The 27111-nt window shown below is 47.8% G+C and overlaps 1 protein-coding gene across 4 annotated transcripts in view; it reads right to left on the bottom strand.

The window, feature by feature from the left end:
• The window catches only part of TAF5L (TATA-box binding protein associated factor 5 like), a 33027-nt gene that overhangs the window by 5548 nt on the left and 368 nt on the right, over positions 1-27111 (bottom strand). Inside the window, exons 1-4 of one of the 4 annotated variants that reach the window (XM_045859541.1) lie at positions 26631-27007; positions 15177-15397; positions 11468-11572; positions 4218-4942 (exon numbers count right to left, since the gene is read on the bottom strand). In XM_045859541.1, the coding sequence (XP_045715497.1) occupies positions 4218-4942; positions 11468-11572; positions 15177-15318 (972 nt within the window). In that variant the 5' untranslated portion in view covers positions 15319-15397; positions 26631-27007. Of the gene's footprint in view, positions 1-4217; positions 4943-11467; positions 11573-15176; positions 15398-26630; positions 27008-27111 lie in introns of those variants that run through there. The other 3 variants (XM_045859549.1, XM_045859529.1, XM_045859519.1) reach the window with 3 other exon arrangements.

Raw genomic sequence — 27111 nt, 5'->3', positions numbered from 1 at the left:
GCCAGCCGAGTTTTCTTCTGTGGCTCAACTCAGTGGCCCCGCCAGGGCCGCCCTCCTCGGCACAGGCCAGCTGAAACCCTGAGCCAGCGCTGATGCACACATGCCCAGCCCCCAGATTCTCCCTCCTGCCTCTCACCTAACGGGGCTGCACCCCAAACTCCCTGCACCTCACCGAACCCTTCACAGTGAACGGGCGTGCATCCAGAATCAGAATTTTTAATATGTAAAGTGTATCGTGTGATAATAAACTGTAAAATGCCCATTATAAAACGTGCCTGAAGTAGAAAAAAACAGAGAAGTGAACAGATCTCTGTGGTCTGACACGCCCCCGTGCCGTAACCACGCTTGACACCACGCAGTCCCCAAAACCTCAGACTAGCGGTGGGTGCCTGCTCCCGGACCAGGGTGCTCCAGGTGCCTCAGCAGCACTCCGGTGGGTCCCAGATCACGAGTACCGGGAGGGGGTGGCCTGGGGTTTAGCCTTGGGCTGTCCTCCCGTCAGTGGCCAGTGGAACGGAAGGAAACCAAGGTGCCTGGGTCTGGGAGTGGGCGAAGACTCGGAAGCAGGCGAGCTGCTGCGTCTGTGTGAGAGACCACAGCAGCCTGGTCTCGGTCAGACATGGTGACCATAGCCAGCGTGAATGGACGTGACTCTAGGTGTGAAACACACACCCGATTTCCAAGACTTAAGGCAAAAAAGGAGAAAGTACCAGGTTTCATGATGTTTTGAATACTGCTTACATGTTAAGTGATCATATTTTTGCCATGCTAGATTAAATAAAATACATTATTAAAATTAATTTTGACTATTTCTTTTTACTGTTTTAATGTGGCTACTGAAAACTTTAAATTACATGTATGGCCCACACTGTAATCCCACGGGCCAGCACACCTCTAGGCGACGGCTTTATATATAAAGTACAGACCGGAGTATTGCTGACAACACAGAGTTCTCGACTGTCCGACTTGAAGATCACCGGAACGGGGAAAGAACGGCGCGCCACCGCACACAGGTGTCGTGCTGTTGGGCCGAGGGGGCAGGGGACTGGCAGTGGGGCGGGGGTAAGCTGTGTGCAAGTAACTGAAGAGGAGAGCAAAGGCCGGTGGTGTTGCCACGTTGCTCACGCACTAAAAACACTCGGCCCCCAACCAGCGGCGGTGAGCGCTGGATCTCGCTCCCAGCTGCACTTCGTGTCAAGGCTGGAGTGCAGGCCCCGCTGGTTCTCTGAGTGTCTGCAGAGGGGCTATGGGTCCCGGGGGGAGGGGCACTGCTCTGCCACGTCACAGCTTTTCAGAGGTGAACCTAGACCATCTTTGAAGCGCAGGTAACAGAAGCTATATGGCGGTGCTGTAAACCCAGCTTCATTTGGCAAAAGTAACAGAATTTTTGTGCTTCCATAGACCTTTTGGTTACTGTTTGATTCTTTTAAAAAACTGAGTTAGAAGTCACATGATTAAATTCACTCTCTTGAAGTGTTCACAGAGCTGCGAGACTCCCGCCACCGTCTGGGCACAGAAGGCTGTCGTCACCCCCAGCAGAGACCGTCCAGGGAGCGGTCCCCTCCCAATGCACGGTCCCCGCCCCTGACCAGAACCGGCCTACGTCCTGTGTCTGCGGACGTGCCTGCTCTGCATGTTCCCTGCAAGTGGAACCCTGCAACGTGTGGGTCTTTGGGACTGCATCTTCTCCCAGCATAATGATTACAAGGCTCATCCACGTGACAGCATTGTGACGTATCACGTGTCTCCACTCCTTTTCATGGCTGAATACTATGCCATTGTATGGAGTATCTGTTTTCCCGTTAATGGCTGATGGGCATTTGGGCTGCTTCCATGTTTTGGCTGTTACGAATAATGCCTCTAAGAGTGCTTGTGTACAAGTTTTTGTGTGGACATACGGTTTCAATTTTCTTGGTTATATACCTAGAAATGGAATTCCTGGGTCTGATCACTGTTTTAAATGCCCACTGTTAAAATGTTGTACCCGCTGATTTGTGCAACAGTTATTGCTTCACAAAGGTTAGAGCAGCAACTGCAAACTGGCTTTTTAATTTGCTTTGCACGGTGCTCTTCCTTCCTGCCATCTCCTTGGTGCAGGTGGTTTCACCATCTGCTTTTACCTGCTTGGCTCCCATAGGTACGTGAGTTTGTGGACTCTGCATTAAAAGCCCTGATTTTAATGGTGAATTCTTCGAGGAGAAAAGTCGTCCAAATTCTCACGGAAGAAACAATAAAACCCAACTAACAGAACTAATTTATACCTTGCTTTGCTATAAAATGCTTCTCGACAGAAAGGAAAAAGAAAACCTCCCCAAACTGCTGTGACAAAATGGGTGGGGGGGGGTGCAGAAATCACAGGCAGGAAACCCCTCAAAAACAGAACAGGGAAGCTCAACTTTAGTTCTAAAGTTTAAGAAAAAAATCTGTTCTTAAGGAAAGCAGAGGCTAGAGTCTTCACTACTTTCAGTACGGATAAGGATGAATACACCAGAAAGATACTTAAAGCAACTACCTGCTGCTCTGATGTCCTGTGTGCTCTTCGAGGTGGGTGGCACCTCACACCAGGCGCTCAGCTGTTCAATCCCGAGACACCGGTGTCGCCCGTGGACCCCTCCTTTGCCACAGCCCTGCCATTAGCCCTGGGCTGAGCTCTCGTCTAACCCATCCACCGTGTTTCTGTCCACCATCACTGCCCTAAGTTGGGCCACCATACTCTCCTGAATAGAGAGTGGCACCATGGTGCTTCCCGTGTTACCCCTCCCAACGCCAGTCATAATTAATTTCTTCCTGGAATTCACTACATTCTTCACTTCCAGATCATCAAATACATGCCCTTTGATATCTGGAAGCCTTTATAGAACAAGTCACAGAACCAGGGGAGAATCTCAAAAATTTTTTATTTTAGTCTAATGCTCTTTCTGTCTTTATATCTACCTTTGCTATCTTTCTTTATATTAATTTTTAATGCCTAGAATATTCCCTAATTCAGTATCATCCAAACTAATAAGCCAGTAGAAATACAACTTCTGTATTTACAGAGAAACGTAAGTAAATTAGGACAGTAGTCCTCAGTTGCACGTGAAGAGCCCCCAAGAGGCTAGAACTGTCTCCAAGGAAAAGAGAAATCCAATAATTCAATACATGTGCAATTAAAAAAAAAAAGATTTTAGAGAGTACTACTATAAAATCCTAGAAACCAAAGTTTGTACATTAGAATTTAGACTCTTTATTCCTCATAACAAACTCCTCTAATTATACTGTCTCAGTTGTAGGAAACAAAATTTCAAAGGATATTACGACTAATTGGAAGGTGACTAAGAAAACAGGAATTGGAAAAAAGAGTTTAATCTGTGCACGCAATATTCTTAGTATCCTACCAGCAACTGCAAATTAACTCCAACAATTTTAAAAACAAGAAATCCTTAATTTTTCAACCCCAAGCAAAGAATTTCAGCAGTGACGTGACAAGAATATTCCAGCCCTCGGCTTGCGTGGGCCACTCTCAGGGAAAAGTGAACTCCTCGAGGTTCAACTCCTATCTCCCTGCGCCCACCCCTAAGGCAGCGATTCTTAGGGGCCCCAAACTCAGGCCACTCGGCCACCGCTTTCAATGACCAGCCCCACACAGAGCGAACAGGGCCGTTACGCTGAGGGATGGGTGAAATGTCACCTATACTTGCTGGGCCCCTTTCAGAGTGGGGTTCGGAACCGCCTGGGCCCGTGAAGCCGAGGGCTCATCACATGGCCCGGGGAAGGCTGACAGCCCCGGGGGGTGGTGGGAGCACAGGAGCCCGGGTTCCTGCTCACTGTTGATGAGACTGGAAAACAGCACACTATTTATCACCATTTAAAATGCATTCACTTGTGACCGTGTACATTTGCACAAATGCCACATGCCCACGCCCTTACTGTAAATCTCAATATTGGCTAAAGGCCTTCAATTAGGCTTAGCCATGTTATCCACATTTCAGAGAGTAATCAGTTCTGACCATTCATTAGTAACATTCAGTTATGTTGCTAAAAAGAGTTTTCCTCTTTTCCGATGCTAGGCACGGGCAGGAATTCAATGGCTATAGGTTACAGGGCATTAGTTTGGCTTTAGCTGGAGGATGAGGGAAATAAAGACACCCATTCTCCATCAGACCAGTCAAGTTTGGAAAGAATATTCTAAGCAAATCAGCAGGGCAGAGGTAGGGAAGAAAAACGGATATTCATACCTCCTCTTCCAGAATGTCACAGGCCAGGTGGATGCGGGACACGTCTACTTGATGGGGTTCTGATTTCAGCTTCTTGGATCGTAAACTCCACAGTTTTATACAGGAGTTGTCAAACCCCGCAGCCAGCAGCTTGCTGTCTGGGGAGATCTCTGCGGTGTTCAGCAGCTGCTCCGTGTTATAGAAGGCATAGAAACAGATGGTGGTGAGGGAGGGAGGGCCGTCCTTGACGCGCTTGATGCTCTCCTGCAGGACCTCCAGGGCAGCCTCGTTCTGCAGAATCGGGGCGGGCATGTCGGTGGGCTCTAAGCCGTTGCCCTCACTTCGTGAGGAGCCGCCGCTGGCGTAGAGTTGGTAATCTGTTCTCTTGGCAGGCTGCACGTCCAGATGGATGTGCAAGGTGAGGACTCTGCACAGGGCGGCGTTGTTGTCACTTTGGAGGTAGCGGATAAGGTAGTTGTAGCTGTCTTCCTGGAGACGGACCACGTACTTATGATCTAGGAATGCTCGAAGCTTGAAGTTGGACAAGATGTCCTGGATGGTCTGAGTGGTCTGGAGCTGCTCGATGACATCCTTCTGGCTAGCGTTCTGCAGAAACATCCCATGGAAGCGACTGTAAAAGCTTTCCACTGTGCTCTTCGGGCTGTTCTGGACCAGGTTGAGATGGAGGTAGACAAAGAGAGGATAGAGGAGAGGCATCACTTCGTGGCTATGCTGGGAATCAGAATCTACAATGAAAAAAAGCGAGGGCTTTATCATCAGTGTAGTCTCAGAGAATAACGTGACCTCCCCTGCCCCCGGGGGAGCCCACCACTACGCAATGCTTTCTGGTCAGGATCCTCCTTTCTGAGGCTAATGACCGAAATGAAAGCCCGACAGAGAGTTCTGGAGACTCAAAAGTCCAAGCCTTCTGACTGAAGGGGGAACAGCATGGGCTCCGAAGTCCAGCAAACTTGGTGGTGACATTGGCCACGAATCGGGAGTGCGATGCCCAGAGAGGCTTGCCTAAGTTCTCACAATGGTTCAGTAGCCTCCCCTGGAACTTCAAGGGTTGGTGCTCGTCCCATCAGTGTGTCTCACCTCAGACCTCCGAAGGCCTGCGGACATATCCTGGGAGACTATGAGCTCTTCACAGAAACTTTTTCACTGGGTAATTTAAAAAACAATGAGCCACAAATATATTCAGAATTATATGGATGGCCATTTAGCAAGTAAGTATTGACATAAAATTTTAGTGCTCTGTTTTGTTTTGCGATCACTTTTGGCCTCCATCACCAACTGGAATGTCAGATATTAAAGTACTTATTTCAGTGGGTTCATGAACATGTCTGGCTACCCGGGCTGGCGCGTCCTAACGCTAAGACGACAATGTTCATTCACAACTGCCTCATACCTGTAAGTGTCTTCCTTTTGATTTTGGTGGTTAAAAGTAAAACTTCTCTTTTGCAGCGATCAGTTACAAACCCGACATTTTCCCGTCAGTAAGCCTTAACTATCTGGCCCATAAAACTATGTGACAAAGCATGTTCCAAAAAGTGTACAGCTTTCATTGTCATGGGCCGCTGAGAGAAGCACAGGGGTGTATGTGACACCTAAACAAGTGGCAGCGAGCAGGGTCACCGCAGGGCACGGCCACCAGTACCATCCCTAGGCCTACAGGGGGCAGCAAGTGAGTTCTGGCAAAATCCATCCATCACACTCCCTCATTGTTAACTTGAACTTTACTGCTGTTGTGGTTTTGCTTATACTTTATTTGTAAGAGTTTGGGTTTCACACAGAAATACAGTAAACATTAGCACTTCTGCTAGTATTTTTTTCATGCAAAGAAATCCATGCTTTGCTGAAGATTTAGGAACACTGCATTCGGGAATCTTGCTCCCTAATTTGATAAATGATACCAGCCTGCTATCTCTGCCTAATACCCTATTTTATCGCAGGTGAATTGTAAAATATAGGCATTCTAGAATAAAAGTGTCCCTACTTAAATACATATTGAGAAGGTGAGCTTCAACAATGATTCAACTGAACTGCAAGTTAAGACTGTCACCTGGCCACTTTGGGCTCCTGATGCATCTGACTCAACAGGCAAAGGAGGGGTTGCTGTGCTGGCTGGGTGACCGCTCCTGACCACCAAGGGGGAGCTGGATGGCCATTCCACAACAGAGGCAAGGAGGGGTGAGTCTAGGACACAGGAGATGCCTAGGGGGTTTCTTAGCGTTACCATGCCCTGTGGGTCAGGTCAATGGACACTACAACAATCCAATCCAGGCAGGACTAGTAATGGCCCAGACCCTTCCCAACCAGGTAAAGAACTAGGACCAGCTCAGGTGCTTACTGAGGGCAAAGGGAATACAGAATGGAGAGTAGAAGGTAGTTATAAATACTAGCTAGACCATGTGACCAGTTACAGAGATGAGGACTGTAATTGTCATGGGTGTGCCTCCTTATTTTATTATGAATGTGTTTTTGTGTATATCCAAATATCTTTACTTTCTGCTCTCCTTATCATGTAACATAAGTTATATTGCCTTTATATTGTAGTATTTCAGTATTGTTAACTTCACATGCGGTATTTAAGGGGGTATCAGGAGAAGAGTGAGCACCACCCAAGAACTCTGCTGCCTCTTCTGGGGAAGGGGCTAGTGCGCTCAGGAGAGCTGCATTACATTAGGCGACATCACAGCCTTGCTTGTTGTCTTTACTTTAAGAGATGGACATGGGTGCAAAGCTGATGGGGTCAGGGTCGGGGTCGGTGGTGGGGGGGGCAGTGGCCTCGTGATGGTCAATTTTCTGTGTCAGCATGGCTGAACCAGCATGCCCAGATCCTTGGTCAAACATTATTCTAGATGTTTCTGTGAAGGAGTTTTTTAGATGAGATTAACATTTAAATGAGCAGTCTTTGAGTACAGCAGATTACCCTCCATCGTACTGTGAATGGGGCCTCTCCAACCAGTTGGAGGCCTTGATAGAACAAAGGCTGACCTCCTTGGAAGAGGGCATCTGGCCACCCCCACTGTTCCCTTGCCCTTGGATTTGAACTGCAACTCCTCACAGGTCTCTGGCCTGCTGATCTGGAACTGCTAAACTGAACAATCCCGAGCCAATTCCCTAAAATAAATCTTTCTATTTTTCTGGAGAATACTGTCTAATACACCTTTTGATACTTCTTTAAACACTGTAGTTTTTTGAAGGCCGTGGAAAAATTTCTTTCCCAAATACTGATTAAAAAATAAAGACTCCATGCTTACCAATTAGACTTCCTATATATTCTATTGGGTTGAAAGATTGTTTTCAACTCTTTAAAATCTGAGTTTAGGCTTATTTTCCAAGTGAAAGGCATTTAATTTGGTGAATGAAAGGGTTAAGCCAGCTTTTCCGACCCGCCGGAATGCAGTTGTCTCGACTCTGATGGCTCTCGACTTCATCAAAACTCTCCCATCTTGCACAGTCTGGTGCCAGCCACAACGGCCAGTGGTCAGATGAACCCTCTGCACCTGGGAACCCGCCCTGTACCACCCAAGGTCCTGACTCACATCCTGAAACCCTGAGGCAACAGTCCAGAAGAAGAACAACAGACTAACCCCTCCCTTATTCCCCAACCTCAAAGGCACTTTTCCTGGAAAAAGCCCATTCTTGCCTCCCTCGGGGCTGCAGTGGCTCAACCAGCCAATAAAAGCACTTGGACCTGATCGTCTGGCTCCTCCCACCTCTACTCCTTGAGCGGTTCTAACACTGAAGTTTAGGGAAAACACCTAGCCATCAAGAGACAGGGGTGCACTGCTTTAAAACTTACTGAAATTCACTGCTGTTTCAGCTTGTAGTTTCAAAACTGCTTAAGTTTTCTCTCTTGTGTGAAGAGAACAGCATATTAGGTATAAAATAAATTTTAACCAACTTATTCTATACGTGGAGCAAAGTGAAACACATTGAGTCTTAACTCTCATTTGGACTCTGGCTTCAAGTATGTGTTTTTTCTAATTACAAAGTAACAATCCTCTGAAAAGTGTGCCTTTTCTCCCATCCATCCATCTAGACACTGAATTACGTAACGAATGTCTACGTTGCACTCTACTCTGCTGCTGGTAAACATGAGGAAAATGGAGTTTCTCATAGAGTTCGCAGAGGTTCCTGGCGAAAAGGACACCAACTCAAACAAAACGGAGCTCATCCGGCTTCTTTCTCCTTTGCTTCCCTGCAGGGTTGCACCTCACTGACCACGGCGTCCTTGTCCTTTGGTCTAACACCTACCGCAGCACCTGGCTTGACCACTCACCTTCCCTGACTCCACCTCTCCACTTTTGGGCTCCTTTGCACTCTCAGGAATGAGCACTGAGTGTGCGCCCACCTCCCAGGAGCCAGGGTCTTACTTCTGTTCTATGTGCTTCCGCTCCCAGCAACGGAGCCTGAAGCAGGCTCAGCTCTCCTTCCTCCTTTACTGCTGGGAGAGTCTTACCTCGGTGAGTTTAAATATGAAATCAAGACCGGCTTTCCATTCCCACAACACTGTCGGGTTCTGCTCCTTATTCACCGCACTGCTTAAGCACTGCAGTGGAGTCCAGGCTGGCTTCTTAGTACCGCCCCCCAACACCCCAAACTGCGTTCAGACGAATAGCCACGCCCACGGTCGTCTCCAGCGTGCAGGATGAGGTTCGGACTCGTGTGTCTGACTTTATCTCCAGGCTGAACGGTCCTTTCTCCGCAAAGCCGAATCCCTCACTGTCCCTGCACAGAGAAGGCCACCTCTGCCATCTGACCCTTGTGCTCATGTCTTACCAGGTGCCCGTGTCCTCCCACTCCTCTTCTTCCACAGTTTACAGAAATCCAGCCCATTTTCCAAGCGCCAACTCAAACCTCCCCTCCTCCTCAGGGAGGCCTTCTCTGACTTCCTGCGTCTACATCAGCTCCTCCTTTCCCTCGAATGCGACTTCTCTATGTGCAACATTCAGCGAGTGATTTCACACTGGTCTGGGAAAGCACTTCTGTGTTCAAACTTAAATTTGATTTAAAGCGTTTACTTTTAGACTTCTTATACTAGGGTCAGCGTCCCACTTGGACGAGTGACTACACGTTATGTCTTATCTCGGTGTCAGGAAATACCTGCTCATTTGATTTGGCTGACTGCTCTTCAGAGACCTGAAGGTAGAGAAAAATGTTCCAGGCAAAGCAGTTTGTAAGGAAAAACATATATTCACCCCTTCCAAATACTCTGTGACCAATGGATTAAAAAATCAAATTATCGAGACTAGAACAGACAGCTTTCTCAGTTTTTAAACAAGACATGAAACTGCAGAGAAAAAGGCCCACACTGTAACATACTGGAATGTCAAGTTCCGGGCAAGGGACACAGAGACAAGGACAAAGAAGGGGTCACGTGTCAGGAAAAACACCGCGCTATCGGATCCAAGGGGTAGATGGCTCCCCTTTAGGTGCTCTGGCAAATACTTAAGAAAATCATCAAGAGCCCAGAAGAGGTAAATATGAACAGAAAACCTTGCGTCAGGATAAATCACACTAGTGATCAATACACTTTACTGCAGTATCTAGCCTGGCAAGCAGTCGGCACAAACATGAACACAGGCTGGATGAATGGAGAGAAGGGCTGATGGGGCCAGGCTGCGTTAAGCTTCCTTCCTCCTCAGCCAGCTTCCCACCAGCAGAATGGGGAGAGAAATCCATCATGGAGATGCAGTAATCATTTTTTAAAAACCCAGAAAATCAGCTCTCTAAAAACGGATTTAAAAATTTAAAAACTGCTTAAAGCTTTAAAAACCAATGTCAATGATTAAAAATAACTAATTATTTTCAAGTTCTTGCTTACCTCTGAATGAAATCCTTCTTATAAATTCAATTTTTCTTTTTTTTATCCTTAGTGGAGATGGAAAGCAGCTGACCACTGTTCTGAGATATTTAATATTCATATGATATGAGGATCTGAATGGAATTTCCTTCTTTCCAGTTAAACATAATAGACTCGTCTTTATTAAACCCTTAATCTCTATGATTTTTTCATTTTTGTAACAGTCTAGTCTTTACTTATGAGTTCATCACTTAACAACTGTGAGATCAGTAAGATAACCCTCTCTAGGGTTTTATTTTGCACTTTATTTCCTGTAACATTTTGGCCATTTCCCTCAACCACAGAACACAGGAAAAGTGGACTCTTGCCTTTAAAATACCGACTGTTAATGAGGGTCACGTAAAGTTAGGACAACTCTAAGCAGGTGTAAAATAGGTATATTATTTTGGTTTACATACTGACACTTTAAATACATCTTCACCATTAAAAATTACTATATTTGAGTAATATAAGGATTGAGTAATATAGTAAAAAATTACTATATATCGAGTAATATAAGGATTACTCAAATAAGGAAATAAAAATAAAACAACTCAAAGTATTTTAACTATAATTTCCCACTAACCAATACACATTCATTACTCTTGGTCCTTTGAGGGTGGAGAATGTTTTGTATTTCTTACACCTCGAGTTGTTTTCTATAAAGAAAGTACTCGACAACAGATTTTGACTGGTAACTAGAATTGACATGGTCTCTTTCACTGCAACCATCTTCCCAAGATAAAAGTTATAATCAGTCATTTCAGGACTGGACGGAATCAGCTGGTTTCCCCTTTCAAGTGCCTTCTTCATGTCACATATGAAGAAGCAGAGGCCCCAGAGAGGCTGAGTGACTCCATTTAAATAAAGAGTGATTAATTTAAAAAGTCACACGGTGATTGGTGATCGGGAGAACTGATTAGAACTCCCGTCTACTGACCATGTGTTCCAGTGGCCATGACACCACCCGCAAGCTGATCCAAATGACAACTTCTAATTGTTTTGTCTTGCTGGGTCACGAAGACTATTGTCTTGCACTTGTGGAGATAAGGGGAAAGGCCATTGCGATACGTTCTGTATTATTAGAGACATCAGTGTACATTTCAAACATGTTGCATTTAAACATGCTTCTCTGCATGGCTGATTTAGCTGTCACTTACTCAACACAAGCCAGTCACTGTGAGGGCCATGGGCAAGGCAGTGAATGAAACGCCCAGAGCCCTAGCCCTTGCAAATTTCAACCTTGTGATTGGACTCTATCCAAAATTCCCACAAACCGTAAGTCTGAGGCAAGAACTGAGTTAAACGACCTTTGAATCTCTAGTACCCAAAGAAACACCTGGAATATAACAGGTTCTGCGGGAAATCTGCATTACTCATTCTTAACAAGATAAGGTTCCTAGCGCTGCGGACTCACCGGTGAGGAAATTCCGCAGTCGTCCAAACTGCACTTCGTACTGCTGGGGCTCCGTCTGACAGGGGGCTGCAGACACTATGTTGGTACAGCCAGATTCTGTTTGGACTGAGGAGGAAAAGACACACACATGGGGATGGGGAAGAGAATGATTAACCCGACACGCGGCAGGCTGGATGGGCGAGGGCGCTGAGTCTGCATTGACAGCAACTGACATTTCAGTGGAGTTTCACAGTGCTGTGGGTTTCTGGTTCAATGTGCCACACGATTTTACACATCTATTTCCTCTCCCTCCCGATGCCCAATACAATGACAGCAGGGGAAGGAAGAGGCATAAATTCATGGAATAAATCAGTTGAACGAGAGAGGGTAGGCCCATACATTCATGAGAGACTTATCTGGAAGCATATGACCCCATGTTCCCACATTTGACAATAATGTGCCTTGGTGTGGGTCTACTTTCAACCATTGTGTTGGGTGTTTACTGGGCCCTTTCCATCTGGAAATCATGTCCTTCAGTTCTGAAAATTTTTCTTGAATCATTTCGCTGATTCTCTCCCATTTTCTCTTTCCAGCACTGCTACCACTCCCAGGTGCGATGTCCTGAACCGACCCTCTCACCTCCTCTCCCACACTCCACTTGTGTTTCTGCTCTGCTTTCTGGGAGGCTTCTTCAGCTTTCAACTCTCCTGATTTTTCAGTTTCCCTATTATGTATTTAAATCTATAATTTTTTTGTTCTATGAATGTTGTTTTTTAAAATAGTATTCCCTCCTCATTTCAAGCCTACCGACGACAGTATTTTTGACTATTCTTCTCTCTGCTGTTTGCCTGATTCAAGTTGCTTTTCACTGTTCCTTTCCATCTCTGTTTCTCACACTCGGTAGGTCAGTTTCTCCCGGGGCCTGAGCCTCCCCGGCTGTGGGCACGGAGCTGGACGGCACCACAGAGCTGATGGAGCTCTGTGCATGCGCTCATCGCCCAGGACGACCCGGATGAGCGCTTCCCCAAAGTCAGAGTCTTTAGCTCTTTTCTCTCGGGCAGGTCACACTCACCAGGGAAGAATCTTTTAAATGCCTTCCTGGAGGGCACGCCCCTGGCTGCTAGTGTTCTGGGTAGAGGAATGGGAGGAAGAAGGCTGGAGTCTCAGTATGTAAGTAGGCACTTAATCTCCATTCTGTGAGTTTGTGCTTTTTAAAAAGAAAAACAAAATTCCCTTACCCTTTCTGCAGGGGAAGGGGAGCACTGGGACTGAGAGAAGCCGTTTGTAATAATAACAATCTGGACGAAACATGACTACGTTTCAGATGATGGAATATGGATGCAGGAGTGGCAGTTACGCAGCAGGGCTGAGGAAGCCGTGACCTGCAGGGGGTCACGCAGAAGTCCGGTTCTCCACTAGAACCCAGAGACAGCCGGAAACAGGGGGGTGCGCTGGAAGGCTGACACAGAAGAAGGGTCTCCTCCCTCTCTTTCATGCTGTCCCCACCTGGGCCAATCAATCACCAAGCCCTCTACTCCGAACACCTCCCCTCTCCAGGGCTGTGACCACCTCCTTAACTCAGGCTGCCCTCACTTCTAGCTCCCTTGCTTCTTCTCATGCGGGCCTTCCCCAATCAGCAGAGCCGCCAGTGATCTCTCTGGCATTCACGCCAGACACCTGGGACACCCTCCCCCAACTTGCCCCCCTGGTCAGCAACTAGTGATTCCTTGGACTATGTATGGACCCCTGCCTGTATGCTAGGAACTGTGAGGCTTTGGGAAGCCTTCCTTGGCCGGTCAGGCTAATTCAGGTCACCGCCTTCCTTGTTCCTACAGAGCCCGAGGCATCGCCCTGTGCTGAACTCGCTCCCCCACACCCTGCTACAACGGCTGATTTATCCGCCTCATTTCCGACTGCCGAGTTACGCTGTTGGGGAGCTGGGATCACATTTTCGCTCTCTTTAGAACTTTTCAGCGTGGCCTACAGCAGATGTTCAATAATTATCTGCTGAATGAAGACTTAATTATTCAGATTACTGGATTAACAGAAAGACCTAGGACAAGACGTTATGACACATCTCCTGGTGGTTTTCCCGGCAGAGCGACTCTCCCAATAAACCATTCTGTCGGACTAAGACAACCTGAAGGGTGACGTTCGGGACGTGTGTCCAGCAGCTCTGGCTCTTGCTTCCTACCAGCAACTGCACAGAATCACTGTCCCTGGCTCCAACGCGCACAGGGCAGCCGGAGATTCTCTGTGCACACTAAAGGCTCTGAAGGCAGGTTCGGAAGGAACTACTCTGGCCTGTAAACCGGCTACCCTACTGGGAACCATGAGCCACTGATGAATTCATCTCGAGCCCATCACCCGGCCCTGTCTGTGGCAAGCGCGACCCGATGGAAGCTGACGAAATGGAGGAATGAGGCGGCTTCAGTGGCGAGGGGCGGGAAGGCAGATGCCCCACTGAGCTGCTTCCACGGTCTCAGAGGGTCCAGGAACCGTTCTTCGGGGGACACCCTCAGGTTTTCTACAGCCAGGGCAACACACACTCAGAGCACGGAGGGTCTGCATCCTTGACCCTGAAGGTAACAGGGGGCAGCTGTGGTATCTGTTGCTACCAGCACGCAGGCTGAAACCACTAGGAGGCGGCGAGAGGTACTTGGAAAAGCAGGAGGAAGCACAGGACAAAGAGAGAAGGGTCCGGAGCGAGCAGATGAGAGGAACCAGGGCTGAGCTGCAGAAAGCACCGCTAACTCAACTCCACGCATTCCCACGGAAGATGTTCACAATCACCCTAAAAGCACTGCAGGGCACCCCCCCCCCAAATCTCCAGTGCACAAATTCTATACAGAAAAATTATATCCACACAAGAAGCTGAACTCACAAAACAGCTAAGTAGCACTTATTTGTTACTGCAGATCAGTGACTTTCAACAAGTGTGCCGCGGCACACTGGTGTGCCGGAAGAACTCTGAAACCACCCCACAGCCGACTGTGCAGTCTGGGGCACTGACCTCATTCCCCTCAGCCTGTCAAGTACAGAAACGACAACAGCCCGCACAACAACAGCCGTCCGGTGTGAATGAATAAGAATTATACCTATTTTATTTGGTCAGATTGGCAAAAATTATATTTTTTGGTGTGCTGCAGAATTTTAGTGATTAGTTCATGTGTGCCATGAGATGAAAAAGGGTTGGAAATCACTGCTCCAGATGAATTCAAGGCAAATTTTTCTATAAAGGAACCCAGTTTCGAAACAAAGCACCAAACCCTCAAATTACCAAAAAAACCCCCTCAGGAACATATATCTATGTGGTCACTATGTCCAGCCACTGATGCCCGTGTAACTCACTCACCAAGCAAACATGATTCCAGGGCGGGGCGGGGCCGGGCTCCGGGGAGGGCCCCATGCAGGGCCCCATGCAGGACGGGGACTGAGACCGTGACCCGGTGGGTCTTGCGGGGTAAGGGTTTGTGGGAGGAAAAGTTGCACTTTAACATCAGGTATAGATACAATTATTCAGCCCTCTGAGGGTGACAGGGGCTTGGAGAAGCAGCATGTGAGCATGGCTCTGAAGGACCGACGGTGTCCGGGAGGCCAGCACCCGCCGCCGCCCCAGGCTGCTGGGCAGTCTGCTCTCCCGGGCACCATCTCCAGCAGAGGGTAACGGCTCACGGAGCTTGACAGCGGCTCTCCGGCTCTGTCCGCCCTGGGTGGCCCCCGCGCTTACCTGTCAGGTTGGCTGCCATCTCCTCAGCAGTCTGTGACAGCCGCAGTCCTTGCTTCAGGGGACCGTCCGAGTCCACGTATTGCCGGCGTTTGAGGTAGCAGGACACTGCCATCTGAATCTGCTCGGTGCGCACTCGTTTCATGACCTTGGGGGCGGGGACCGCAGAACACAGAGCTGTAAGAGATCGGGGGTCACCCAGCCCACCAGGATGTCACACTCGCCTAAAATAAAGAGAAAGACCAGCCATGTGCACAGTGAAGATGCAAAACCATCAACCTGCTGCTCTCTTCCCTTGTATCTGTTTCCCCAGGGACGATACAGCCAAGGTCAGCCACGGCAAACAGAAATATAAAGAATGAACCCCACAGATCACCTCCCCCGCCCAACTCCACGTAATGCCAAAATTTCAATTGGCCCCACCGAACTTTTCATCAGAGCTGCCATCAAACAGCAAACAAGACCGGTTGAATCGCAGGGCTTTTAATCTCCCCCGCCCACTCTGGGAGACAGGCATTGGTCAGCAGGGAGCTGGCCAGAAGAGCAGGCAGGAGGCAGTCCAAAGTCAAAGGCCCAAGAAACTCAGAAACTGGATAAAAAGGTGTCGAGAAAGCAAGAAGTTAATCATGGGGAGGGGATGCTATGTCATCTCCCAGTGTCCGGAAAAGGCTGCCAGCCAGCGCCAAGTCGAGAGTCTGGGCCACGTGTTTCCGTTGTCCTCATATTGTTTACCTCTTTCACGCTCCACTGGTAACTGCAAGTGCAGAGGAGCGTCAGAACGGTAAGGGTGTGTGTGTGTTAGAATATGCCTCGTGAATCTTTTTTTTATTTTTAATCCTCACTCAAGGACGTGTTTATCAATTTGAGAGAGAGGAATAGAAAGAAACACGGACGTGAGAGAGAAACATGGATGGGCTGCCTCCCATTCGTGTCCAGACCGAGGATCCAGACCGAGGCTCAAACTGCAGTGTTCTGGTGTATGGGATGGACCTTCCCACCAGGGGAGCCACCGGCCAGGGTGTCTCGTGAGTTTTTGTAAGAAAGAAAAGGCCAATGGTAGGAAGCACTCAATGGGGGCAAATTGCTTTTGATTATTCACGCTCATCTGAGGGTTCCCCTGGCAAAACAGCCACTTTCCTCGGCTACGACCTTTGGTCATCAAGAGTGACCAGAACCCCTGATGTTGCCAAGGGCCTCACACAGAACACGGCGGTCCAGATGACCTGCCTCGGTTCACGACTATCCTGTAAAGACATCTTCCCCTTCCAGAGCACAGTGTGGTGTCCACTTCGGAACGTGTGCAACATTATCCACATGCGTGTGCTTGTCCCCAGCAAGGGACCATTCCTGCGTCAAGGGCTCCCAGTTTTGGGGGGGGTGGTAGATCTGCTTTTGATAATTTTATTTGGATGTATTTAAGTTGTCAGTTTTAATTATAAGCACTGGCCTTCTTCTTTGTGATTTCCTTCATTCTTTTTGAAGACTTAATCCCCCTTTTTCCAGAAATCTATTTTTTCTTTAAACTGTTCAGAGAAATATCTGTATCTAATTTTTACCCATCTGCAATTTCTTTAGCGTAGGATGTATGGTAAAGAGCCAAACATACGCTTTACCCAGATACTGCAGCGAACAAATTGTTCCAAAATCACAACTAATCTTTCTGACCTGATCTGTGGTGGCCCCTTTAAAATATACTCTGCCGATCTACTTTTCAATTCTCTGAGAGTCGTTCACTAGAGCAAACGTAAAATGTTAGAGAAACATAAAATGTTAGGGCAGGGTGACTATGCTGTTTTAAACTATGAGTATAGAGAGATTATATGACCTAGGCATTTCATTTCTGGACTACCAATGAGAGAATGAAACAGCTGTTTAAAGATACGATGAAACATATTAATAAGTTTCCCCAGTACTCAACCATCTTTTCACCATGCATTTGCACCACTTGGTTGGTCCTCCACTGTACTGACAACTTATATTATTTTTAATAAAGATTATTTAATTGCTAATGGAAGGATTCTGATGCTTTGAAAGCGGGGATCCCTGCTGTACCCATTCATCCGCCCACCAGTGAAGACGGTTTGGAGAGTGATCCTCCGTGGTTCTCTCACCTGGCTACACGTGAGGATTTCACGTGTGTGTGTGAATAATTTCAGCCCCGAGATTCTGATGCAACGTTCCATTTAGAGAAAAGAGTTAAATGCACACAGAGACTGCGACAGGACTGCTCTTTCCCAGTCTGGCCCTAAGTCAGGACTCGCCAAGCCACCAGCGTTGCTCCCTCCCACCCTCACAGCTAAAGGTGCTTTAATCTAACTCCCGCAGCTCTTAGTCTCCAGACCCTTCCAAAGCGGCCCGAGTCTCCTGTGTAGCTGAGACTAAACCACATCCAGGTTTCCTACTGCCAATCTCTTGCTGCCGTGGGGACTTATGCTCGTATCAGTGTGTGTCCCTCTGTGCCCCCAGTAAGATGGGAGTGAGGGCTCACCTCTCTGAGGGAAGACAGAAAAACTGCGGAGGACAGACCCTGCAGTGAGACCGTGTCCGCAGGGCGGGACCACGTGCACGCACGTTTGAGTAGGAGAAAGACAGGAGCATCACAGAAGAGCAGCAGAAAGGAGTGAAAATGAAGGACAGTAAAAACCTGCCGTATTTGGGATCACTAGAGACTAATTTGAAATACTACTTTAATGAATTTGCCGGGTTTAGTTACCCCAAACAGCAGTCTCTCTGGATCCAATGCCATTTAGAACAGGGATCTGGCCTGGGGGTGAGAGGTGAGCCACCTGCCGAATGAGGACCCCAGGGCAGGAAGCTGGGGTTTACTCTCTTTCTCAGCCGTGTTCAGCTGCAATGCAGAGACGGGCTCCAACTGAGGACACTGGCTTTGACTCCAGTGCACACACATGTCAAGTGAGATGAACGGTTAGCCAGGAGAGCTCTGCAGAGGGTGCCCTGGGGCTGGTTCTTGGAGAGGGGCCTGGGCCGGGGCCTGAGCCTGGGCAAGGCCGGGGTCTCGCTGGCGCTTGCTCGGGCATTCTTAGGTGACTAAGGACCTGTACGGGGTTGCCTGAGGGAAATCTTTCCCTAGGGACAGCTACAGCACTGGCCCATCTGGAGACCTCGCAGGCAGGGATGGGCTGCTTTCCCCGGAAGTTTGTCCACTCTCCAGATCTCAAAATCCACGCGGAAACTCCTGCCTCTGAGGCCCACAAGCACCACCATGGCCAGCCTCCCGTTTACACCTAAGATGGCCACAGTAAGGGTCCTCTGATACTTCTAAACTAAACTCTTGCATGCACAGTTAGAAAAGGCCAGCTTTAAAAGCAAGCAGAATGACTGGAGAAACAGATTTAACTGGTCTCTTGAAGCTCCAAAGGAGGATTTAGGTAAATGGATCAACCTATGATGTCCTTCAGGGATCGGCCCAGTTCTCTCAGGCGTTAAAAGTGGCTGTCCTCAGTTTGAAAGGGGAAGGTCATCTGAAACTGGACGTGACAGGGGCAGATGTAAATTGTAAATTCCTCTGGGGTGAGATCTGTACCCAACTGTTGCGTTACAAACCAGGCTCCCAGGAGACAAGACGAGACGAGACTGTAAAGGTCATCTGACCACTACCTGGACATTCTGTTCACTGGGAAGGACGTCAGATAAAGGACACTCTCCCACCTCTCCTAACCGCAAATGGACATCTACCTCGTCTACGGACGTCATAAATGCTTGGCCGGCGCCAGAGGCAGGCAGCTACCGCCGAAGACGTCCCCAAGGCCAGCACACCCATGGACTGATGCTGAACTCAGAACCCAACTCTGTTCGTCTTCACCTGTCCGCTAGTGATTAGCCGTAACAATAGTTACACTTGTCCATTGGGTTTTTCTATACAGTCCAACTATTTATGATCACTGAACATGTATGAGATAACCAATAATGTTCTTTTCATGCTTATATAAATGCAATACCGACACAGAGAGATCAAATCACTGGGGAGAAGCAGGGAGGGGCCACAGGAGTTGCCTGAGGCACTGGTGAACAGCTCAGAATGGGATTGGCTGAGAAGCTGAATGCCTCCAGAGCCCATGGAATTATGGGTGAGATTTGGAACAAAAGAAGGGTTCTCAGGCTTTTCTTCTTCGAGGGTGCCTGGGTGATCGTGCTGCAGCTGCCTGAATTTTCCAAGGGGTGGTACTTTGAATGGGAGAGAACTCTGGGCACAGCCTAGGATCAGACTGGCTTAGCAGGGGGCAGCAGGGTTATTCTTCTTTGGTTGTTCTAGAGGGGACAACCTCTAAGGCAGAAGCCTGCCATTAGAGGGTTATATCTTCCAAAATTGTGTAGCTTTTGTATCTTATGCTGTTTTAGTTTGTAAACCAACCTTATAGAAATAAGATAATTAAAACTAACAAGGGGAATGACAGGAGAACTCAGGTCCTGAAGAGTTTAGCCTTCATTGACAGGCTTAAGTGATTAAAGCTGTAACTAAAGAGTTAAAAACTTGAGCCTTAATTCATAGGCCCAAGTGACTACTGCCCGTGGAAAGCTGTTACTCAAAATTGTGATGCTTTTAAAAACAGACCCTCTCCTTTACCCCTAGACCTTTGCCTCTGGAATTCTGCCTGGAGGGTGGCAGCAGGCAGCAGGACCCTGCTTGCTCTTCCAGCCAATTGCAGATACAGGAGCCAGAAGGCAAAACTCAGGTCATGACAGTTCCCAAGATAGAAAGATCCAGAGCCACCCCCCCCGCCACCCGCTTCATGAAAGCCGTAAGACCTCACTGCATTCCACCCGCCTGCCCTTCCCGTTTTGGAAGAACTGAGCCTCTCCCGATCGCCCCATCCCCAGTGGACAATAAGATGACGTGGGTACTGAGACTTCCTAGGATGAGCCTTCCCACTGCTGTGAGGCCACGCTCTCTGACCAGAAGGTTGTTCACCAACGGATCCTTCGATCGATTCACGACCAAAAGGGGGGACTGGACAGACAGAACAAGAAGGGTTCCATGGAAAGTAACCTCATGGGGGATCTGATCACAAATTCCTAGCTGGGCAGGTCTTGGTGGGCTGTCCTGCCCCAGGCCTGGGACTTCTTCAGAGAAAGGGTTTATTTAAACCAGTTCTGTCTGTCGTTCTCGTGTGTCTAGGTTAACACACCTTCAAAATACCAGAAGTGATACATCCCTTGAAGGGGGTATTAGGCTTCCAGAGGACACTTAATCTGGTTAACTATCCTGTAATCCCATTCTGGCCTGGCTTTCTCCAGCCACCCTGTAATCTTCCTTATGTCCCCTCCTTAATTTCAAATGTATAAAAGCTGCTGCAAAACTGCTGTACTTCATAGCCGTTAAGATCTTGTTCCCCTGGCTTATGTTGTCAGTTTGGCTCAAATAAACTCTTGTAAAAACTCTCCAGAAAAAAAAAAAAAGAATTCTGCAGAGAAGCCAGTTCCTCTCCCCCAACTGACTCCCATAGTGCTAACATCCATAAGTGGACACATTTAAAAAAAAAAAAAAAGGCTCCTTAAAATAGGCCTGTCTTGTGAGGGACTCAGACATAAGACAAACATTACAATTTCAAGTTACCTGCTTAGCTTTTTAATTATAAAAATATTTTAAATTTGAGTTTGGATATAAATTATATCTTTCTTAAAGATTTCAGGATTTCCCATGATTTTCAATTAACATAAAATATCAACTTCTAAAAGTAAACACAGATGATCACATACCTTTTCTCCTTGTGTCCCATTATTAGCATTTCTGGAACTGATAGTGAGAATTCTGACACAATATGTATCTCTCATGTATGGATAGATGCCTACTGTTTAAGGAATAGTTTCTGTGGCATTCTTTGCCACAAAGTTGTTATATAAAATTGGGACATGGTTATTTTCCTGTTTCATAGTAACAACCATGCAGGAAAACCACGGCCACACTCTTAGTATTTAAGTATAAAAACAAGGGGATGCAAAGACAGACGAAACCAGGCACTTTGAAGGATGATGATGACACGGGCTCACAGCTGAGTAACTTTCTCCCCTTTTCACTATATCAGAGCTGCACCCCACCCCAGGTTCAAGTGTGTAAGACGTGGTAGGTGCGGGGGGGGGGGGGGGCGTGGTTCGCCAGACACCTCCAGCCCACCACTTCCAAGGCTAAGTACTACCCAATTCCAGGGAATGCCTGTTGGGTTCTGCATGGACAGCACCCCGCATACCAGGTGGCAGCTCTGAGTACACAGGAGTTCAAAGTGCATCCCACAAACTCACCACCGCCTTCCTTGAATCAGCCCCCATCTGAGAGTACCGGCAAGAAGCTAGGTTGTTTAGTCATTCTTGTCTTGTTTTAGCTTGCTTCTTAAAAGTAAAGGTATTTTTCAGCTGTAAATTCATGCTCAAAAACAAATTAAAATTATTTTGTGTTTTTTGTTAAATGAGATGTCATGTAAAGTGCCTACGAGACACTCAAATGCCAGCTGTCTCCTTTTTACCTGTAGCCGTCTAAATGGCTGAACCAGCTATCAAAAGGTCATTGTAAGCAGGACCGAAAAAATCTAAGCTTTTGCATTAATCTTCATGATAAAGTGTATTCAATTAGCTTTGTGAAAATATAAATCACAGAAGAAAATTAAATGAGCCATACTGTTCTCAGTTTCGGTCATACCTCATATAATTTTAAAATTATGATGGCTTTTTATAGCCAGTCTCCGCTCAGACACAGAATGCCATGAATACATCTGTCCTAAGACATAAATGGCACGTGGATAAGGCTCCAGGTTGGGGGCTCAGGGTGCAATGCAGAGCCTGAAGGGTTTTTGGGGGACGGGGGAGCGTAGGGGAAGCAGAAGTACACCCAGGCAGACAGATGCCACCAGAAGCTGATTTCCCCCAACAGCAGCTGCCACCTCTGTGACACCCCAGAGGCAAAGACTTCCTGCCAACTACTTTCTTCCCGTGCGGCTCCCCAGCCCAGCCGTTCCACACCCGCACCAGTCCCCTCACCCAGCCACCGACCCTCTTTCGGAACTCAGGGGCCATTTACCAGAATTGAGATTCCTCGACTCTCGCCGAATCTAACAATCGCCTTTCCGCGCTGTTCCACAGGCCTCCTTCCCGGAAACTCCTTCAGCCGCTCCCTCTCCCACCCTTGGTCTGATTCTCATTCTTCACATTCCCTCCCTCACTGCGCTCCTCACCCAGGACGTCGGGACGTACACTGCCTCCGGTCAGATCACCCGCCTGAGCTCAAATCTAAAAGACACTCCTACCTGGATGTGGCAAACGTCTGAAGTTCAAGGTGCACGTTTACGCTGCTCTAAAATCTCTCCCTCCCCGTAGCTGTCCTGTGCTGCCATCATCTACCACGAAAGCAAAAAAAGTCATCACCTTAAGACTCTCTCTCTCCCTGTCCCTTCTCAGAGGCCACCGCCACCTTCTCTGCCACACACGATTCTCCACTGGAGCCACCGCTGTGTCTGACAGCCCGAGTCACTTCTCAACTGGGCTACACGCCACTGCCTCCCCACCTCTAGCCCTACCTCAAACCCACTTTCAGGATGGCGCCGAGGAAAAGGCAGACCTGACCGTGTTAGTCCCGAGTTTACAATCTGCCCTCCGCCCACAGTGCAGGCCGGCCACTCCTGCCGTCCCCGTCCCCGTTCCGTCGTTCCCCAGACAGATGGGAAGTTCCAGGGCACAGGGCTTTTCTTATTGGTGAAATGCACCTCGAAAATAAAGCCCGTGTTTTCTAGCCTCTGTTTGGAGCTGATAATTTACTTTAAATTCATAATTTCTCTAGGTTTTTATGAACCAAAAAGCCACACATATTTGATTCTTGCTTCAACACTGTTTCACGGCACAGGAAATTATTTCTATACAAAACCTCATCAACATGAAAGAGTACAGGGCAATCTATCTACAAAACAAACGTCTATATTTACTGAGTTTCGACTTCATAAAGAAAACTTTCATGTCTGCTCTATTTGCAAACAACACTGCAGACAGAAAAAACAGGATGTTTTACTTTCAGAGGGTAAGGGAGAATGTGTCTTTCTATGTTTATCATTCTCCCTGAAACTGAATTCAAATGCAGCAAGATTCAGAGATGCTTAAATAACATTAAAGTCCGTGTGTATCTGGGGGGAGAGTGGGGACGGGGGAGAGAGACAGGAAGAGAAATTATGCTCAGTTTCTCATAGAGGAGTACTGTCCAATGTGCCTTTCTGTGACAATAAAACTGTTTAAGATCCACACTGTTCAGGATGTAGCCAACAGCCACAAAGTTCTATTGCAACCAAGGAACTGAATTTTTAATTTAAATTAAATTAAATTTAAGTAACTGCATGTAGCCAATGGTTACTATAATTAACAACAGAGTTTTGGAGCATGGTATTACTTTGTGAAACAATGCATCAGCACCTTAGCTTGCAAATGTCAACTCACCAAGTTTTGCAAAAATGCTTCTGATTATTAAATTACCAAGTCTCTAAATGCCAATACTTCGTTGGTAGAAAGAAAACCAAAAGAGCTACCTTTTATTGTTAACAAACACTGTAGTAACGGTTACTAAGAATCAGATACTTTCCAATACATCTTTCCAGAAGGATACTTATCAGACTACTGAACAAAGAACTATGAATGGAAGTTCTCTGTAGTGTTTTCGGAATCTTTCCAGTACACATTCTTTACACTTCCTTGAAGTTAAAAAAATGAGATGGGAAAAAAAATTTGCCTCAGCAGGCAGCAGCCGCTAATTTCTGTAAAGTGCCCAATGAAAAGGTAAGCTCAAACCTAAGACGATTTTACTTTTACAATGAGATTTAAAACAATTTTAACTTAAAAACAACTTTAGGATTGTAGATAAAACAGCCAAATGTCTGCTTAGAATCTTTATTAATTTACATATATGTATTTAAAATGTATATTATATAAAGCAATTTGTGTATTAATTCATGAAACAATTTTGAATGACACCTTCAACACCAGTGTCTCTGAGGTCACCTGAGCCACTCTGAATCATCAAATCCCATTTTCCAGAGCACACCACCTCTGCATCTACTCTATCAGCTATGACAGAGCATTTGTTGGATCCACGGAGATGCTCAGTGGAAATCTCACCCCAAACCATCAGTACCCATCCAAGCGGGCATAACTTTTCTCATTCATCACTAACTGTATCAATTGACTGCTTAAGTATCCCACACTGGCGTCAGCTGAGGGTGCCTTAGCACAATATGTGTTTTCCAACCAGCGCCTTGTTATTGGAAATAGGATAACCGAGAGAGTGCCCTGTAACCGGAGAGACCGGGACATTCGGTGGCATAGGGGATAACTGTCTCACACTTGGGCACATACAGCAGATGCGTGAAGATGGTTTTTAAGAGGGAAGGCTGCTTGGAACGACCCAGGGTTTCTCATGCCTTCCTTCTGTGAGTGCTCTCTAAGCTTCCACGTGGATTAAAATGTCTGTCCCTGCTAAGCAGTCATCTTCCTTTGGGGTCACAGGCAGACACAAAGCTGCCAGGACATGTGGATGGGCCTTCTCTACTTTCAACCCAACGTCACACAACTGCAGGCACTATTTTTCCAGGTAGCTAATCTAGTGTCCTCTGTGCTCGTCTTAAAAGCTTTCTACTGCTCCCACCACTGTGGAGAATGCAAACGAACAAGTCAACCTCCATTGTTCAAGGTTACTCTGGCCCACCTTTGTTAGCCTCGCTGGTGGGTACTGCCCGGCCTTGTACCTTCAGGGACTTTGGTCAGGCTCCTCCATTCCCTGAGGGCAGCCCCACGCCGGCCCCAACCTGGTTCAGCTAAGCGCTTCTCATGCTTCACAGCTCAGCTCAGCTCAGCCATCCCAAAAGCTTCTTTGAGTATGGTCCCCTCCACCCGCCGAACCCAGGGACAAACCTCTATCACGCACGGCACTCATCACACTATTATTCTGTTCCCTACATCACCACCACCAATGCCTAACACTTCCGGGGTTTGTCCCGGAGCACTGGTAGCACGCCACCGGTAAGAAACCATTTCAAGTGCTTCTCCTTTACACCTCATAACATCCCCGTGGGCTAGGTGGGTGCCATTCTTCAGATGGGAAAGGCGAGTCCCAGAGAAGTCGGACAATGCGCCCAAGGTTCCACAGTGCCCAAATGGGAACTCGGGCCACCAGGCAGCAGGATCTGAGCTCTTACTCACCTCTTCGTGTTCTGCTGTTCAAAGCGTTCTACATTAGATCAGGGGCTTTTTTTGGGGGGGGGGGAGGATAGTGAAGGCTTACTGGGTGCTTGCGAAGAGAGTGATGAGGACAGGCACTACCTGAGAGGCTGGCTGTCACACGGAGAGAGGCTGGAAACTTGACTTCTAGCACTGCCCACCGCGTGATGCTGGTTTCACACAGGGTCCCCAGGGCTCCGGCCCAGTGCCAGTGAATCGTGAACAACAAAACCCCTTCCTTTTCTCCAGAGATGTTCTCTACGGGTTTGCAAGAATAAAAACCAACCCCCTCCCTCCCCCGATATAAAAACAGTTACTGAGAAGTAAGACCTTTACCTAGTTTCCGAGTGAAAGAAGCACATGTAACCCTCATATTTAGAGGCAGGCGCAACAAAACTACTCCGAAACACACTGGTCTGATTTACTGTTGATCACAAAGAAGAATGCCCAAGACAAGCTCATCTTTTGGTTTTCTAGTTTAACACTGATCTTCAAAGCAGGAAGAATTTGTAATTCATAAAGAAAATCAAAGTTACTTTGTGTCACGTTACACAAAAAATCTAGGCCTACAAGGAAACCTGAAAGCATTTTGACTAAAACGAAATTATAATAGCTAATACTTAATATTTGCAGATTGTTCCCTATATGTCAGGCATCTACACATACATTATTCCTATTTCTTCCTTTGCTACCCGTTAAAAGCGCCACCCAGGTTATCAGTTATCAATTCCCTTTTACAGAAGAGGAAACTAGGGCTTCACGGAGGTTACAAATAGTTATAAGTTTCAACCTCGGCTCTGGAGTTCCCAAGCCCCCATCCACTACACTAAGCTGGGGCACAAACTCCCCTCCCCCTCCCCTTTTCAAGCAGGACTGTCACCTGGGCGGGGGAACTCGGCGGCGTGCGCCCCTACCCCACAACTCAGGTACGGGGCACACTTGGATCACCTAACAGAAGACAAACTCCGCCTTTACGCTTCCTCCCAACACATCGTTAGCGGGAGTTACAATTGCAAGATTTCAATGTGCAAGGTCAGAGTTTAGTCGATTTCAGGCGAGCGCCGCCTGGGATTGGCAGACTTACCTTCGGATCCTCGAGTCAGACCTGCTGCGAGGTCCGCATTATAAGAACACTTTCGCAACTGATGGGAGACCCGCATAAAGCTTTCCTGTACTCCACTTCCGCTAAGTCTAAGATGACACCCCTCTTCTCACCGTCAACTTGCTTCGGACCGACGCCTGGCCGAATAATACCTGTTCAGAAGCCTCGGAGGGTCGCGAGTACCGCCGGGGCGCCCGACTCTTCCGCGGCTGTCACGGCTTAAAGCCCGCAAAGGCAGGCAACCTTGCAGGTCGGCGTCTTCCAGCAACCGCTACTCTCACTCAAGATCTCCCCTGTCACAGGCAGAGGTCGATTTCTCATCCATCCGCCCACCATCACCATGTGCGAAGTTTAATCGTGAGTTCGGCCAAAAGACATTTCCTTTCGCCGTACGTGAAAACGAGATCTGGACCGGTGCCCCTGCCCGGCTGCCCAGCGCTAAGGACCCCTTCCCGGCGCGTGCCCCGGAGCCGCCCGGGCCAGACCCACCCGAGCAAGGACGCAGAGCCCCTCCAGGTGTAGCCTCCGAGTGCAGGCCACGCCGCCCGCGGCCGCCTGGGACTCGCAGGCCGAGGGCGGAGGCGCGGCTGCCGCGCCCGCGCACGGCCGGCCCCGCCCGCCCCGCCCCCACCG

Source organism: Phyllostomus hastatus, unplaced genomic scaffold, assembly GCF_019186645.2.
Source record: "Phyllostomus hastatus isolate PE091 unplaced genomic scaffold, TTU_PhHast_1.1 phas_contig_148, whole genome shotgun sequence".
Lineage (NCBI taxonomy): Eukaryota > Metazoa > Chordata > Mammalia > Chiroptera > Phyllostomidae > Phyllostomus > Phyllostomus hastatus.
This window is presented reverse-complemented; position numbering and strand designations above follow the sequence as displayed.